This window comes from Eretmochelys imbricata, chromosome 3 (genome assembly GCF_965152235.1).
Source record: "Eretmochelys imbricata isolate rEreImb1 chromosome 3, rEreImb1.hap1, whole genome shotgun sequence".
In the NCBI taxonomy this organism is placed as follows: Eukaryota; Metazoa; Chordata; order Testudines; family Cheloniidae; genus Eretmochelys; species Eretmochelys imbricata.
In genome coordinates, this window is record NC_135574.1 from 6,407,198 (window position 1) to 6,425,068 (window position 17,871).

The 17,871-nt window shown below is 50.3% G+C and overlaps 1 protein-coding gene across 1 annotated transcript; it reads left to right on the plus strand.

Moving 5' to 3' along the window:
• Window positions 1-2,245: 2,245 nt before the first annotated feature.
• POMC (proopiomelanocortin) lies at window positions 2,246-7,568 on the plus strand. The gene is made up of 2 exons (XM_077811497.1): window positions 2,246-2,377; window positions 6,918-7,568. The coding sequence occupies exons 1-2, from the start codon at window positions 2,246-2,248 to the stop codon at window positions 7,566-7,568; spliced, it is 783 nt and encodes a 260-aa protein (XP_077667623.1).
• The last annotated feature ends 10,303 nt before the right edge of the window (window positions 7,569-17,871 follow it).

Here is a 17,871-nt window from a genome sequence, read left to right on the forward strand (position 1 = left end):
GAGAGTTACCTAGTGGTTAGTGCAAGAGACTGGGAGTCCAGCATCCTCCGTTCTATTTCTGAGTCTCCAGAACACTCCCTGAGTGACTTTGGACACATTCCTTCTGTACACGTTCCCCTTTCTGCAGAACTGTGAGGGGGATATTTGTATAACTCAGAGGCATATGTGAGGCTGAATGCATCAGTAGCTGCAACAGGCTTTTAGTCCCTCCGATGAAAGTATGAGAGACAGGCCCAGCGAGCATTGCTAATGCCGTCAGCAATAATGTTCAAGTAACGGCTATAACTTGGTGTTATACAATGAAGCGAGAACTCCAGGTACAGAGAATGAGGGTGATTTCCTATGCACTGCACGTGCTTCGTAGGGCAAGAAACCGGAGTCTAGCTCCAAATTTACCCTCTAACTTTCACATCCCAAGATTTTCCGACTGGCTGGCACTTCCAGTGCACCCGAAACCCAAGTTGTGTTCTCTCTGCTTCCGACACCATTGCCATTGGTAAAGATACTGGAATCAGAATGGATGGCGGTAACCTTCTAATATGCTGCCTGCCCTGCAGGGTGAGATAACTGTTGTCCTTTAAGAATACACATTGCTTTTGTGCAGGACTTTTACAAGGCCAGGGCTGCAGTTAGCAATTATGCTGATTAGATTAGAATGGAGCCTGCTTCTCAGTTAGCTACAATGGTTCTGCAGAAATGACAGGAGGGGAACTGCATCTGTCACCGAACTAAGGCAGTCTGACCCAGAGCACAGAGAATGAGCTAAACTCATTTCACCTACCTATAAAAGCTGCTCTCTGCAGAAGAGAAGTTTCTCCAGACCCGGTGTCTGTGATTAACCTCCTTTACGACGGATACTACCTAAAAATACAGGGCCAGATCTTCAGCAGGTGTCAACCGGCATCTCTCTATTGAAGTCCCCACCGGGGTATTTGTACAACGCAACATGGCTTCAGTGAGGCAACGGTAATTTACCCCAGCTGAGGACTCAGCCTGCTTTGTAACTGATCCAAGCCCCAGAGGCAGTGAAACCCGTAAACCCCAAAGGAATACCTTATTTCATCCCAATTATTTTTACATGATTTTTAAGAGATAAAGGGAACGGGGTGGGGTAAATGTATCAAAAGGAGCATTTAAAAATTCCATGGATGGAACCAGGGCTTTTTACATTATCTACATACCCGCCCAATCAAAACTTTCTATTACAAACAGACGTTGCCTGTAGTGAGTCTGAGAAACGACTCGTGACCTCGTAAACCTTCAAAGTTTCAGGGTACTATTCAGAATAGCATCCCTCACAGCAGTGCACTGGGATGGGATCCCTGCCTGCTGAGCTGGAACTCAGCTACTGTAAGCCCCTGCCCTATCTGAGAGTTGTGCTGGGGCTCACTGCCCATCCATCCCGGTGTTTATGCCATGCCTGTCATTGTGGCATCTGGGCACATCCCATGGCTGTGCAGGGCTAGGACTCAGCTCCAGCATCCTTCTGCGGCCCTAAGCTCTATAGCAGGGCTGGAAACCCAACTCCCATCCTTCCAAAGTCGGCCAATAGTCAGATCGGCAATTGGACTGATTAGCGCAGAGGTCTCCAAACTGTGGGGCTCACGCGCCCCCCTTGGGGGGCCCGGAAGACCGTTTGGGGGGGGATGGTGCGGCTGGGGCCTGGGCCAGCCCCCACAGGAGGCAGGGAAGAAGCACCACCCAGCCCCACCCTCAGCTGCAGCCCCACTCCCGGCTCCAGGAAGGGGGCGTGAGGTAAAAAGTTCGGGGACCACTGCATTAGAGAGAAATTATGTGGAATTTAACTCCAGCTCTGGGTTTGAATGCCAGCCCCTCCCCTGGACGTCGAGGGTCATGTCTGTGATTCTGGCTAGGCTGAACAGAGAGAGACAGGAGCGAAACTTGGAAATTCAAACCCAGGCCCAGGTCCAAATTCTGAAAGCCTCCATCCCCACACCGTCGGGCGGCTTTCATCTGGGAGTTGGGTCCAGGTCTAACAGATACAAATGTCTTCTCAGGAGACGCCCCCGCTCCCAGTGCAGGAGTTACATTTGACTGGACCTGTTTGGCAAGCTCATTGTGCATAACCCTCTTTCTGTCCGTCTTGTGCAACCGCGCTGGACTCACCTGGCTGCCGAGGTGCCGGCTAACAGCTGCCGGCACGGCTGACAAACATCGCGGCGATTACACTTGGCATCACCCCCACCCGTTCTGTTTCCTCAGGAGTCCGAGCTCCATCCCGAAGATGCTGAAACCCGTACGGAGCGGCCTGCTGGCGATTCTGGGCGTGCTGCTCTTTCACGCGGCCGGCGGCGTGAACAGCCAGTGCTCGCAGAGCAGCAGGTGCAAGGACCTCAGCACGGAAGTCGGCCTTTTGGTGAGTGGCTCCGGCCCTGGGTGCTCAGGGGGAACGTCGCGGCTCTAAAATGGGACTCGGGCTCTGTCCTGCACTAAACTGGGTGGATGGAGGCACAATACACATTTCCCATTCCTAACATCTGAGCCACGCTCAGAATTAAATACATTAAAAAAACCCAAACAACTCCTTGACATCTCTTTCTGGAAGCAAATCGGAAATCAGCTCTGGGAAAGCCCCGGTAAGACAGCTCCCCCACTCCCAAGCACTGTTCCCAACAGTGCAGGAAGGAGCATCTTCAGCGAAGGTGCAGGACTGGGAGTTGGGAGATTCCCAGATCAGTCACAGACCTTGGGCAGTTCGCTTCAATAGCCAGGGGTTTCAGTTGCCCAGTGGTAAAATGCGGGTGATTCTGTTCCCTTACCCTGCAGAGGTGCAGTGGATGCAGAGTCATGGAAGCTTGTACAGTTCTTGGTGGCTGCACCGATGCGGGCCGTGGGAGGACACGGGTCCAGTCTCAGTCCCTGGGGTCGCTCAGAGGCAGCCATGGCCCTCGGTATGCCATAGAACTGCTGCACGGCTGCTCAGAGCAATATGTCCAGCTACCCTTTAAGCCAGGTCGCCAGCTGGTATAAGTGGGCATAGCTCCAGGGAAGGCAATCGAGCAATGCAGATTCCCAACAGCTGAGAGGAGCAGGCCCCGGCAGAGCAATCGCAATGACACGAGGTCTCCTGCTGCAGTTAGGGGGTTTGCAAAGATTGCAGGGGAGTTTTCCACCCCCTGCCTGCTCCCCTGCACTCTGCATTGCGCATATAGGGCGACAAGACAGCCTTCGCTGTCTGCCTACCACCAGGTTAGGCGCTCTCCCTCACTAGCCAGCTTTTAGGTTTTTAAGCTGCAGACGGCCCATTGGTAATGGAGTGCGCACATCGCAGCTAGAGATGGAAGAGACAGACTCCATCTGCCGGAAGGGCAGGATTTCATTTCTCCCCTCCCCCTCGCCCCCCCATGGAGGAAGGGTTAGTTACCTGGCACCGGACTTGCAAGGGGATGTCTACTGAGCAGGCAAAGGGGACACTTCTTCCAGTTCAGCCATTTGAAGGTTTGCCCCCTTTGCCAAAAGCTGGTAAGAAAGGAGCTGGACCCCCATCTAATGGCAGCGTGGGCGAGGAAGCCAGGAGAGGGTTTAACCCCCGCTCTGGTGCTGACCCCCTCTTTGGCCTTGGGCTAGTCATTTACACCAACACTGTCACACCAGGGTGCCAAAAGCTGGGGGCCTACGCCTGCTTTGGCTTGGCACCTGAGCACACACGGCCTGACGTACAGAGGTGCTGAGCCGTCACAGCTCCCAGTGAACTCACTAGGTGCAGGACACGGCTGGCAGAAGTCAATGACCTGAGCGAGGTCATCGGGATTCGACCTCTCGGTCACCGATACCATTTTTGCAACAGTTGCTGGCTGTGGGGCTGTCCCCTGAGAGTCCTTTCAGGCCTTAATCACGGACCACAAGCACTCCAGGTCTCCTTCACCACCACCACGTTCGATTGTATTCTTCCAGCAGGCTGCAGCCTATAGCTTTATTTACGTATATCTACAGTCCCTAGCCAGCTTCCCACGTGCTTCCAGTCCTAGCAGCCGTGCATCCTGCCTACCTCCGTCTTCCTTCAGGCGCCCACCTCTCCAGCACTTCCTACTTGTCCAGCTGCATAGTCCCCCCTGCTGAGGCTGCTGCCCCTTCAATTAGCCCTTCAGCTGCAGCTCTGCTCAGTTAATGGACACCTTCTGCTAACGGCCTGCCTTCCAGTTAGGTCCAGTTAATACATTCTGGTGGGTATTAGAGCGACAGAGCCTGCAGTTAGCTACTGATTCAACACACCTCCCTCTCTTTTCCCCGATGCTCCATGGTCTCTTGGGCCGAGCTCTTTGCAGCCCCTCAAAGGGTGTTCTCTGCTTTCCACCCCCAGAAAGAACAATCTGTGGGCAGAGGCCGTCTCCGCCCCTCCATCCTCATACCAAGGGCGTTCGGCAGGACTGTCTCTTGGCTGACCTTCCTCTGTACTCCATCGCGGCTCCACTGGTTCGGTGCTCCTTTCACCCGCCCTGACATTTTGTTCTGGACCCCGTTTGGCTAAAGGCTCTTTCTCCTGCTGGTCTGCTCCTGGGGCTGCCTGGGGGACCCCTTCTTCAGCAGGTAAACCCACATAGGGCTCGGTCACCAGCCTCTGTTCACCTCCATTTCCTCTTCCTTCTCTACCAGCTCTCTCTCTGCTCCAGGCTCTTTTTCCTCTTCCCGGCTTGTGTCTTCCTAGCTAGGTTCTTCTCTTTCTTTTTGATCTCCCCCTTCTTCAGTCTTGTGTTTCACACCCCATAACCAACTCCGTGCTCTCCGGGAGTTTCCTCCTTCCATCAAGGCAAAGGGTTTCCAGTCCCAAAACGACTGGATGGGGCAAAGCCTTCACCATCCCCACCTGTTTCTATTTAAACCTTCCCTTGACCTCAAAGAGGATTTTCACTAAAGGGCAGCATTTCCTTTCCCCACGTATGCATTCCAGTTTCAATCCCCTCCCAGGCAGCATTCAGTGGGGTTTCGCCCGATCTACCCGAACAAGCAAACACTCTGGCTGCCGAGTCCATTAACCCCTTCACCCGCTTCCTGACGACTTTGACCCTATGGGTAGACACTCGTTTTCTCCTGGGCACCCCAGTCCACCCGCAGAATTCTGCCAACCCGCAGTCCATACGCTGACAGTCTCTTTATATGTCCTGAGTGCCCACACCAGTAACAAACTGTCTCCCCCGCTAGCAGAGGAGGACCCCTTAGATTCTTCCTGCCTGGGCATTGACACTTTCCTTCCCCATCTCCTGTCCCCTCAGGGGACAGACTGTTCTCCTGGTAAGTCAGCCTCTAAGAACTCTTCGGCGAGCATCACAGCACTGTCCAAAGTCGAGGGTCAATGCCAGCACCCACAGACGCCTGCCACCTTGGAGAGACTGCGAACGCTGCTCTAAAACCACCGTATCCATCCTTTCCTCCAGCCCCTGGCTTTCCAGCCTCGGCCCGGTAGCCTAGTCAGCCAGTCTGCGTGTGGAAGCTCTGGGCCTTATTTCCTCTGTCCAATTCGCAGCCCTAAATCTCTGTCGGTATCCCTCCCACGACGGACCCAGCCGATCTGTGATGCTGCCTTGACTGTATCGTAGTCCCTGGCGTGTTCTTCGCCTCGGGGCTTGTGGGTTGCTTGCGCTTTGCCCACGATGCCTTATCCCAGCCACAACCTCCAGCTCCACAGTTCAGCGAGAGGCCCCTGGGCCCTCTGCCAGAGCCGTGTTACACAGTCGGATTCCCTGGGCTCTCTTGCCGCCCTGGTCACAGGACTCACCAGGCTCTGCACCATCTGGTGCTGTGGTGCCGTCCACACCGTAAGCAATTCCTGGGTTATGAACTCCTGAAGACAACAGTTTATAGTTAAAATCTGCATCGATCTTTACATAACAGAACCACAGGGCCAACCCCAGCCCTCCCACATACGCCTGCCATCTCCTGCTGCCAGCAGCGGGAATTGTGCACGTGACTCCGGACAGACGCTGGGTCACGGCTGACTGGCGGCCCTAGAAGAACCTCCTGTTGCACGAAGCAGGGAGGATGCTGCAGCAGCCTATTTAAGACCACAGGTTCCTCAGCCCCAGCCCCTCCTCAGCTAACCCTTTGCAAGGGTTCCCCCGCAGGGCCGGCCCACAACATTTTGGCACCTGAGGTGGGGAGCTGAAATGACGCCCCCTCACGTGGGCCAAAACTTTGAAACGCTGAGTCCTAGCGGCGCCCCCTACAGTCTAGCGCCGGAGGCGGCCGCCTGAGTTCGCCTCGTGGTAAGGCCAGCCCTGTTCCCCTGCTACAGGAAGTGGCATGATGGTTATAAGATGCTCTGGCCTCTGGGGAGGTCTTGGTTGCAAGTAACAGAGCAAACAAGCGGAGTCAGGGAAAAAGGAGCGGGCTTGGAAGTTTCTTTCCCTGGCCAAATGCGAGCAACCTGCCCAGCTCGCTCCCCTTCAGGGGTCTGCTTTATACCACTCAATACACGGCCGGGCAGTTAGCACTTCGGACTCGGAGTTAAAAGACGTGGCTTCTATGCCCAGCTCTGCTAAGGACTCCCTGTGTGATCTTGGGCAAGTCACCGCCCCTCTCTGGGCCCCCGTTTCTCCTTCTGTAAAATGAAAATAATTGCACACACCTGCCTCACAAGGGGAGACTGAATGGCCAGATCCTCAGCTGGTGTAAATCAGCATAGTTCCATTGGCTTCAGCGGCGCAATAGCAATTCAGAGCAGCGGAGGACCCGGCTCACTGTTTGTAGAGTGCTTTAGACCCTGAGATGGGCTTGCAGAGTATTGGTGCTATTAATAAACAGCTGTGCTGCTGGAAGACTCTGAAGGCACTTCTAGGTACAGTTACTCACAGAGAGAAATAGAAAGGCCATAGGTCAGCTCCATGCCTGGACATTACATGACATGAGCCCCACATAGCAAATGTGTGTCTAGTTGAAGCATTTCCTTTCTCCTCACCCAGGCGTGCATCAAAGCCTGCAAACTGGACCTGTCTGCTGAGTCACCTGTGTACCCAGGTAACGGCCACCTGCAGCCTCTGTCTGAGAACATCCGGAAGTACGTCATGAGCCACTTCCGCTGGAACAAGTTCGGCAGGAAGAACAGCAGCAGCGTCACTGGCCACAAGCGAGAAGAGATCCCCAGCAATCTCCTCTTTGGCTTCTTCCCTGATGCTTCCCCAGCTCAAAAAGAAGACAAGGAAGAAGAAAGAGCTGCCCTCGAAAGACAAGACAGCAAACGATCCTACTCAATGGAGCATTTCCGATGGGGAAAGCCAGTAGGCAGGAAGAGGAGACCCATCAAGGTCTATCCCAATGGGGTGGAAGAGGAGTCCGCTGAGAGCTACCCACTGGAGTTCAGAAGAGACCTTTCTATGGAACTGGACTACCCCGAGTTCGAGTCCCTGGAAAGCCCAGCGAGTGAGGAAGAGATGGTCTCAGAGGAGGAAGAGAAGAAAGATGGAGAGTCCTACAAGATGCACCATTTCCGATGGAACACCCCGCCCAAAGACAAGCGATACGGGGGCTTCATGACATCGGAGAACAGCCAGACCCCTTTAATGACTCTTTTTAAGAATGCCATAATCAAAAATGCCTACAAGAAAGGCCAGTAAGGTGAGGGAGGGAGTGGAGGGTGGGGATGTAACTTGCAAACAGATCCCCAAGGAGACCCAACTTAGCTTCAAGATCCCACTGGCATGTGTTTCACTTAGATACAGTTACAATGATCACTTATTATGTTGTTACTAATTATTATTATTATTATTAAGCAGTTTGCTATTAGGAAATGATTTCATGTTCTTATTCTGATTTTGAATGTGCACAGATTAAAAATCAATCCATTGAAATAAAAACATCCGTACTGTACATATGAGGAAAGAGATGCTTTGATGAGTGCATATCTAGTTTTGCCCTGCCAGATTATTTTCATATTTGAAACAAGCTGTACAATACTGTAAATGATGGATTCAAATAATAATACAGTTTTGCAAGCTAAGCAGGACTCTGCAGCGTCTCTGGCTCTGTCTGGCGTGAGCTGCTTTCTCTGGCAAAGGTTCTTGTGCGTTTCAAGTGGATGAGACAAGCTACAGCCTGAAAGTCAACACCTGGAAGCAGATAGACAGGACTGGTGAATGTATTAAATCCTTTGCAACATAAGAACAGTGAATAGGGACAGAGCGGGCAGGCACTGTGCTAATTTCCACCACATCTCACAAACATCAGTCCAGACTTGCAACAAATCCTTTGATGTTCTAGTCCTGGGTTTCCCACTCCCAGCTCTGCCAGTGCACCTCAATCATGATCTCCTGAGAATTCGTGGAGGGGGGGAGAGATCCCCGAAGACTGGAAAGGGGCAAATATAGTACCTATCTATAAAAGAGGAGAATAAGGACAACCCAGGGAATTACAGACCACCCAGCTTAACTTTGGTACCCAGAAAGATAATGGAGCAAATAATAAAACAAAAAATTGTAAACAACTAAAGATAATAAGGTGATACATCAACATGGATTTGTCAAGAACAAATCATGTCAAACCAATCTAGTATTCTTCTTTGACAGGGTAACAAGACTTGTGGGTAGGAGGAAAGTGGTAGATATATCTGGACTTTAGTAAGGCTGTTGATAATGTCTCACATGACCTTCTCATAAGCAAACTAGGGAAATATAGCCTAGAGTCCTAGACAAACCTACTACAAGGTGGGTGCACACTTGCTTAGAAAATTGTACTCAGAAAGTAGTTATCAATGGATCACAGGTCAAGCTGGAAGGGTATATCAAGTGGGGTCCCACAGGGATCTGTCCTGGGTCCGGGTCTATACAAGCTTTATAAATGACTTGGATAATGGCATACAGTACACTCCTAAAGTTTGCCGATGATAAGCTGGGAGGGGTTGCAAGCACTGTGGAGGACAGGATAAGAATTCAAAATTATTTTGATAAACTGGAGAAATAGTCTGAATTAAATAGGGTGAAATTCAACAAAGACAAATGCAAAATACTATACTTAGGAAGGAACAATCAGTTTGCACACCTACAAAATGGGAAATGACTGCCTAGGAAGGAGTACTGCAGAAAAGGAGTTGGGGGCTATAGTTAATCACAAACTAAATATGGATCAACAAGGTAATACTATTCCAAAAACAGCTAACACCATTTTGGGATGTATTAGCAGGAGTGTTGTAATTAAGACAGAACTGGTAATTCTTCTGCTCTACTCAGCATTGATAAGGCCTCAACTGGAGTAGTGTCCCCCATTCTGGACACCCCACTTCAGGAAAGATGTGGAGAAATTGGAAAAAATCCAGAGAAGAGCAACAAACATGATTAAAGGTCTAGAAAACATAAGGGAATATTGAAAAAAATTGGGTTTGTTTATCTGGAGAAGACAAGACAGATTGGGAACATGATAACAGTCTTCAAGTCCATAAGTTTGTTACAAAGAGGAGGATGAGCAATTGTTCTCCTTATTCAATGAGGACAGGATAGGAAGCAATGGGCTTAAATCGCAGCAAGGGAGATCTAGGTCGGACATTAGGAAAAACTTCCTATCTGTCAGGATCGTTAAGAACTGGAACAAATTGCCATGGGAGGTTGTGGAATCTCTGTCATTGGAGATTTTTAAGAGCAGGTCAGACAAACACCTGTCAGGGATGGTCTAGACCAGTGATTCCCAAACTTGTTCCAATGCTTGTGTAGGGAAAGCCCCTGGTGGGCTGGGCCGGCTTGTTCACCTGCCGTGTCCGCAGGTTCGGCCGATCGCGGCTCCCAGTGGCCGGGGTTCGCTGCTCCAGGCCCATGGGAGCTGCTGAAAGCGGCGGCCAGTACGTCCCTCAGCCCACGCCGCTTCCAGCAGCTCCCGTTGGCCTGGAGCAGCGAACCCCGGGGGAACCGCGATCGGCCGAACCTGCGGACGCGGCAGGTGAACAAGCCGGCCCGGCCCGCCAGGGGCTTTCCCTGCGCAAGCGGCAGAACAAGTTTGGGAACCACTGGTCTAGATAACACTTAGTCCTGCCATGAGTGCAGGGGACTGGACTAGATGACCTCTCGAGGTCCCTTCCACTCCGACGATTCTATATTTGAGCTCCTCCCCTCTGCTCCCCAGCAGTTCTGCCAATACATCTCAGCCCTCAGGGCACCATCCTTCCACCAGCCACTGCCTCGAGCCCGAGCAGCTCAGCCCAGAACTTCTTACTGGAGACAGCTGCTAGCGTTCAATCCTGTCGCCCTGGGTGACGATTCTCTGATGTGCGCGATAAAGGGGGGAGCCTCGAACTCAGTTCGGCAAAGCCCCTAACCCAGGTTCTGAAGCTGGCCTCAAGTGAAAGGCCTGTGTGTTAGCTCGCTGCACCGCTCTAACCCTGCCGCCTTACTGTCCTTCCCCCCAGCTCTTAAATTAACCTGTTGTGTCTGCCCATGTAGAGTGTGAACTCAGATTTATTCTCTGCGGACAGGACCTCTACCACCCCACATCCAGGCTCAGCCTACTCCCGCCTCGGTGGTGAATACAAATCTAACGATGCAGCAGGCTGACGGAATGCAAGGCCTGACCCTGAGAGCGACAGGGAAATTGCCATACTAGCCCTTTGGCCAGACCTCAGATGCTGTAATTCACCAGAGCTTCGCTGACCCCTAAAGACCTCCCACAATGTACATCAAGTGAGGATTTAGCCCTGTATCACAGGTCCAGCATCCTGCTTTCCGCCACACCAGCTCATGCACTGATCATTTAGTCCTGTATTCTCCCTCCAGAGCACACCTGTGACCAATCTATCTTGGCTCTAGGAGTAACGAGCGGAAGGCAAAGACCCTCACAATGGCCAATCGCTCAAGGCTGCAAATCAGAGGGGAAATTTCCTTCCTGAGCTGCATAGGCCAGCAGCTGATATCCTGAAGCCTGAGGATTGATTGTCTTCATTAGCTAGTTTGCTAGCATGGGACCACTCTCTTTTCACTCCTCCGCTGTCTACATTTTTAATCTTCCAGAGTCAAGCCCAGCATTGCTGCAGGAAGGGCAGCAGTTCCAAATGCCAAGGTGGAATAAACACAGACCTGCTGCACAAAAGAACTCCTGCGTGGACAGAACTATAAATCTAGCAAAGTTGGGAAGTGCCACTCAAGCTAGGCAAATCGAACAGGCAGAAGCCTGTGATGCAGCATGGCCAGAGGGCAGCAGGAGAGGGTTCGAAGGGAGCCTTATTCCCTGTAGAGGGAAGAAAGTTTGCTATAAACTAATTAAAGCACCTGAAGCCAGTCACCTGATAAAAACCCCCTGCTTCAATCAGACAAGGGAAGGAGTTGAAGCAGAGTGGATTGGTGTTGGAGCAGAGAGCAGTTTGGAGGGAAGCAGAGGAGAGTTTGGAGAAGTGCTGAGGTGGGCTAAGAAGACCAAGAGCCTAGGTAAAGGGACACCCGGTTTGTGCAGAGGGAGGGCAGGAAGCCCCACAAGCTGAAGGGCAGGAGAGGGAAGTAGCCCAGGGGAAGGAACTGCTAGTTCAAGTGGTTTACTGCTATCCCTAGGGCCCCTGGGCTGGGACCCAGAGTAGAGGGCAGGCCCGGGTCCCTCCCTCTCCACCCCCCTCCTCTAGGACACTAGTGGGGCAGTTAATACCCCAGTTCAGGGACAAGAAACAGTGCCCTGAACCCCCACCCAAGAAGAGAAAGCGTGAGACCCATCATAGTAATGCCAGCAATTTGCCACACGCCAAAAACCAAAGAGCTGAATTTTTGTACTGCCATTACTCAGATAACCATTTAGCCCAGGGGTGGCCAACCTGAGCCTGAGAAGGAGCCAGAATTTACCAATGTACATTGCCAAAGAGCCACAGTAACACGTCAGCAGCCTCCCAGCACCTCCCACCCACCGGCAGCCCCACTGATCAGCGCCTCCCCCTCCCTCCCTGCACCTCCCAGTCAGCTGTTTCGTGGCGTGCAGGAGGTTCTGGGGGGGAGGGGGAGGAGCGAGGCCACGGCAGACTCAGGGGAGGGCGCAGGAAAGGGTGGAGTGGGGACAGGGCCTGTGGCAGAGCCATGAGCACCCCCAGCACATTGGAAAGTTGGCTCCTGTAGCTCCAGCCCCGGAGTCGGTGCCTGGACAAGGAGCCGCATGTTAACGTCTGAAGAGCCACATGGGGCTCCGGAGCCACAGGTTGGCCACCCCTGATTTATCCCACGGGAGTTTATCACCAAGATTGCCACTCTTAATGCAGTAGCTCGTAAGGGCCCCACGGTGCCAGGCACCTAGCACATATATAATGGAAAGACAGTCACTGCTTCAAAGAACTTGCCACCTGAGTAAGTGCTAGACCCTCTGACTCCTCGTTCGAGCAGTACAGGGAGTGAAGGCACCAGGTCAAACCCTGAAGCCCCTGGCCAGCTTTCAGCCGCTCCTTACTCAGGTGAACACTTATTGACTTCCCAGAAGGAGCCACTGACGAAAGGTCTGCATACACTGCAGTCACGAAGTATGACTGCAGCGTGTGTAGACATAGCCAAGCAGGCTTTGATCTAACTAGAATCAGAGCAAACCTAGCTCGAGTAACGAGATCAGTGAAGCCATGGCAGCATGGGCAGCTGCCGCTCAAGTATGTACCCTGGGCAGGCTGAGCTTCGCTGTTATTGTTACTTGAGCTAACTTTGATTTAGTTAGATCAAAGCTAGCAGGGGTACACCAAGGCATGCTGCTATCACCACTCCGGATTGCAATGTAGACATACCCAATGAGTCCAGAGTGACTGAAATGCAACCTGCCCACTAGAAACCTTTAAAACTTCACACACAGTCAGTCAGGAATGTGATTCTGGAAGACAGGCTGGAGATGTGGAGGGGAAGATGTTGGTGGAAGGGGCTGGTGGGTGAGATGGACCCAGAACACTCGGTCAAATTGTCCTGCAGCAGCTCAAGAGCATGGTTACCAACCTCAGGACAGACTGTTAAGAACCAGGGCACAAATTCCAAATTGGCGGTGAGTTGTAGATTTAGATTTCCCCAAGCAATTATCAAGTGTAAACTGCTCAGGCACTGTAGCAGCCTAACCATGGAGTCACAGACCGTGCCTGTGGGTACTCCAATCTGTCTCGCCACCCAGGTGAGCCTGCCTTTGTGACAGAGGGTCCCTTATGCCAAGAATCACAGCAATATTCAGGCTACACCCAGTCCCAAAAAAACAGTCACTTTCCCACGGTCAATTGCATTTTAGATCTCACACCAAAGACAACACTTGGAGCCAGTACTATAACAAGCTATCTACGTATTTATTATATAGGAAAAGGAAACGAGAGAGCTGTTTATGAGGTGAAAGCCAGTGAACACACGCACACAATGAGTTACAATCTTAAGTTTCAAAAGGTAACAGACACTTCTATGATAAGCAAGCTCTGTATGTCCTTTAGGGCTAACCCAGGCTAAGCACTGGTGTTCTCTTGCTTATGCCTGGACAACCTTGTGCCACCGAGTCCAAGCAGCAAAGAGATCCAGTTCCTTCTTATTAGGGGGGTTTTATTCCCCCCCACCTCCTCCCCCAGCTTTCTGCTCTGAGCTGCCGGGAGGAATCCACTTGCGTGACTCTTTCGTGGGGGAGAAGACTAAACAAAGTCTTTTATCCTCTTTAATGTTCCACAATAGTCCATCTGGTGTCCATGGGCCATCCCTGTTGGGCAGGATGTAACACCTTCGGCTGGAGACCAGCATTCCACACTAGTTAATATCCATCTCCTGTTTGGTGATTTACACAGTTGCAGAGACTCACACTACAAATGTTTAAATATTGCAATACAATATGGGCTACAGACATTATAAGGGAGATTAATGCAGGCAGCAACTCTCAAGCATTCAGTAAAGTGTAAACACAGTCAGATAATCCTAATACTTATTTTAGCAATACTAACAGTGGGTGAGCAGGAATGATTCTAGCTAGGTGTTGGTCAGAGTTCAACTGAGGCCTGGGGACCTTGGCATGAGCTGACACCTGGTCGGCCAGCATGACACGTTCAGTCACCCCAGGTGTGCCAGGCCTACTTCAAAGGCCAGCCCTGTGATGTCATGAATGATGAACCAGTGGTGTATACAGTCTGATCCAAATCCCACTCAAGTCACTGGAAAGACTCCCCTGGACTTCAGTGGACAATGCCAGAGTGAATGGAAACTGGAGTTGTTAAGGCCAATAGTTTATTTAAAAAGGACAGTGGCAGTCCTTGTTATGTGCAAGCAGATTGGAGAGGTAATTCACATCCACCTGCACCAAGCTGGACTATACCATCCCCCTACTCCTACCCCCCCACCGCATTGCAACAGCAAGTGAACGACCTACTGAGAAAAGCTAGAAGGTGGCTCTAGAGGTTTGAACTGAAGATGGCACTTGACAGCAGAGAGTAACAATAACGAGGCTGATTAGTGAGACCTTGGAAAAGTCACTTAGGCCAAAATTTTCTAATTCAGGGGCCTTAAGCTAGGGATGTAAATCCATCTTTAGGCGTCGATGTAATTGGCCTGATTTTCACCATCATCAAGACATAGCCTGCTTGCAGACCAAACACAACCCAGATCACTCTCCAGCTAGCTCCATTTTCAGGACTTCTATTTATTTAGGTGCTTAAATGTAAGTACCTACCTCTGAACGTTTTGGCCTTTGGGCCTTAAGGACTTGGCCTAGTGGATGTAGACAGGAAGCTTAATTCTTGCTGTGATAAATACTTGACTAACTGTGGCCTGGGATCTGCTTGTGCCTGGATTGCTTGAGGTGGACGTCACACAGAAAAGTGCACTGACGGTTAAACTGGACTCGGAGGACAACACACAGCGGGGATCTAATGAGTCTGCTTGTACTGTGAGATCTTGGTCAGGTCGCAGAGGTGTTTAAACCTCAGTTAATTTGTGTGCAAGGAGGCTGGTGGAAATATTCCAATTCCACACGAGGCTCCGGCCTACAAAGCTAAATAATTAGCATCTTTATTCCACAACCTGAATCATTCCAACTTGCTGTCTGGTGGGAGCAATTAGGGTCTGAACAATGATCCAGGAGTAACTGGGTTGGACCAAAGGAGAGCAGGCAAGCTTCCGTGTCTGGGTAGTTTGATAGAGTTGGCCCCTAATGGGATGACAGGACAGCTAGGATCCAGAATGGAGACTTTGGAGGATAGAGACCTGGGTGGGATCCAACACAAGGTAAAAGCAGCAGACACCACCAACCGGAGGCAGCAAAGCATTTTGCAGCCACTCTAAATACTGCACAGACGTAGCATTTAGTACACTAGCAAGGCCTGATCCAAAACCTACTGCAGTCCGGGGCAGTCTGTCAGATGTCTTCAGTGGGCTTTGGTTCAGGCCCCGAACTACCATGTCAGTAAGGCACCATTCACACCGTCACACGCAACACTTTGCTTTTCACCGCCTCAGTGGAACGGACAGTCTTGTGGCTCATTTGCAAAACATTGGCAGTCAAGAATTCTGGCACATGTTCCAGCTCTGGCACAGACGTCTTCAGTGACCATATGCACGTTACTTAAGTCTTAAGACACAGCCATGTCTATCCATCCATAGAGCTAAAACTCTCACCCAGGTTCTCATCTTGCATCTTGAATACTGCAACATTCTTGTCTCCGACCTTGACAAATGCAATATTGCCCCACGGATATCCGTTCAGAATGCTGCTGCAAAGACCATTTTCATTTTCATTTTGACCGTGAATTCAAAGCATAAATAAATAAATCAGAATAATAAATAATTCCCAGGGCTGGTGCAAGGCTGAAGTGAATGCCAGTTATAGGCTTTGAGATCCACAGACGGAAGCACTCTAGAAATGCAATGTGGGTTTCAACTTTTGCTTTCTGTCTGGAAGGTCTTTAGAATGAGAGGAGACATCAGGGTTTCTCAGCCAAAATGAGGGTTAGGCACACTTTCAGCGTGTGACTAGACGATTCCATGAATGTCACTAGTACGTAGCTTCCTGCGAGCAGCACAAGGAGAGGAGTGCGTAATCCATGTCCTTCAGAACCAGCGACAGAATAGCTGACAGGCAGTCTTGATGCTCCTCGACTTTGGAAAGTCTCAGCTCACTGCTCTGTCCCTCAGAAACAGAACATTGAGCCATAGTGTGCTGCAAAGCCTCATGTGACCAATCCAGCACCCGGGAACTAGTGTGTGAGGCCTCATCTGAGATGTTCCAGTCTCAGCACTAACGGGGAAGCTCAAGAAAATTGTCCCATTCTAGACCCGCAGATCCAGCTCGGGAGCAGGCTGCAAGGCGGAAAAACTCTTCAGCAAAATTCCATTGCAGGAGAAATCAGCACTTCTCCCGCACCTGCTCCTGCAACGCCACCCTGAAGGAGGCATCCGCAGAGCCCGGTGAATGGGTCTGAGTCTGATCTCACCCTGGTGAAGCTCTATAGACTTCAGTGGAGTTATTCTTGACATATACCCGTGTAAATGAACTCAAAATTAGTCCCAGTGAACCTGGGAAAAAAAATGGTCTATGCTCCAATTTACCTGAAATGGGTTTTAAAATCTATTTCGTTAAACTAGTGCAAACTCCCATGGAGACATCCATAAATCAGTTTACAGCCAGTTTATATCAAATTAGCTTAATTCTCTGACCAAATTAACCTAATGTTGTGTGCAGTGTTGTTGTAATTGTGTCAGTCCCAGGAGATTAGATAGACAAGGTGGGTGAGGTCATCTCTTTTACTGGGCCAACTTCTGTTGGTGAGAGAGAGAAGCTTTTGAGCGTACACAGAGCTCTGGGTCCAATAAAAGATATCACCTCACTCCCCCCTCTCCTCTTGTCTCTCTAATTAACCTAAATCAATGTATATACACTGCTTTTAGGTGCATCTTTTGGGTGCAGACAAAGATTTTGTCAGGCTACGTGTGGCTGGCTAGACAGAGGACTCCAGTCTCCAAGGCTGTTAACTACAGCAGCTTCCATCAGCATAAAAATCACTGAGAACATTTAAAGGGAATGAAAATTACTACTAATAATAGAGATCGCTTGCAGAAGCCGAGTTGTGCATGGATGAAATTGACGTAATGAACTAACATTGAAGAAAAAAGAACTAAAAAAAAAGTGATCAGTTGAATAATAATGGGGATATTACGCACCGTTCTAATGCATGAAATTTGTTGTATGTTCTCTCACTAACTCTTCAGTCTGAACTCCATAGCGCGTCCTTGGCACAATAAAGGGAAGCAACTGTCTAGCTTATCAAAGGCTGATCCTCTCAGATTGAAAAAATGTGTATTTCAAACACACAATGTACAGCTCCATGGCACCCCAGCACCGGAAGGATCCAGCATGCTTAAGAGCTGACTTGATGACGGTTTATAAGTACCTACATGGGGAATAAATATTTGATGACGGGCTCTTTCAGTCTTTCAGATAACACAAGCCAATGGCTGGAAGTTGAGGCTAAATAAATTCAGATGGGAATTAAGGTGTACAATTTAACAGTGAGGGTAATTAACCATTGGAACTATTTACCAAGACTCAACTCCTGAAAAAACTGGCTCATTCACTGGATGGGTAAAAGAGAGGAGACCTGGGGTTTCTACAGCTGGGGGAGAAAGACATGAGCAGGGACCGGAACAAGTTGGGGATTGGTTCTGCTTTGAGTAGGGGTTTGGACTAGATGACCTCCTTAGGTCCCTCCCAACCCTGATATTCTATGAACAAGGTTCCTACTCAGGGGGCAGGGACTGGAATTTGCCCCTCCAAGAGATATCTGAATTTGCATCCCTGATATTTGGAGTGCTTGTGTACTGTCAGGACCAGCTCAAGGCATCAGCAAAGCAAGCATGTGCTTGGGGTGGCACATTTCCAGGGGCGGCGTTCTGGCCACCCCCTTTTTTTTTTTTTTTGGAAAAATCCACCAATGTACTTAAAAAAAACTAATACATGAAGATCAAAAAAATCTCCAGTAGTGCG

Excerpts from the sequence above, each read along its gene's own strand:
- POMC (XM_077811497.1), top strand. The coding sequence starts at position 2,246 with ATGCTGAAACCCGTACGGAGCGGCCTGCTGGCGATTCTGGGCGTGCTG. Across the intron at positions 2,378-6,917 it reads GCACGGAAGTCGGCCTTTTG|GCGTGCATCAAAGCCTGCAA; the intron begins GTGAGTGGCTCC and ends CTCCTCACCCAG.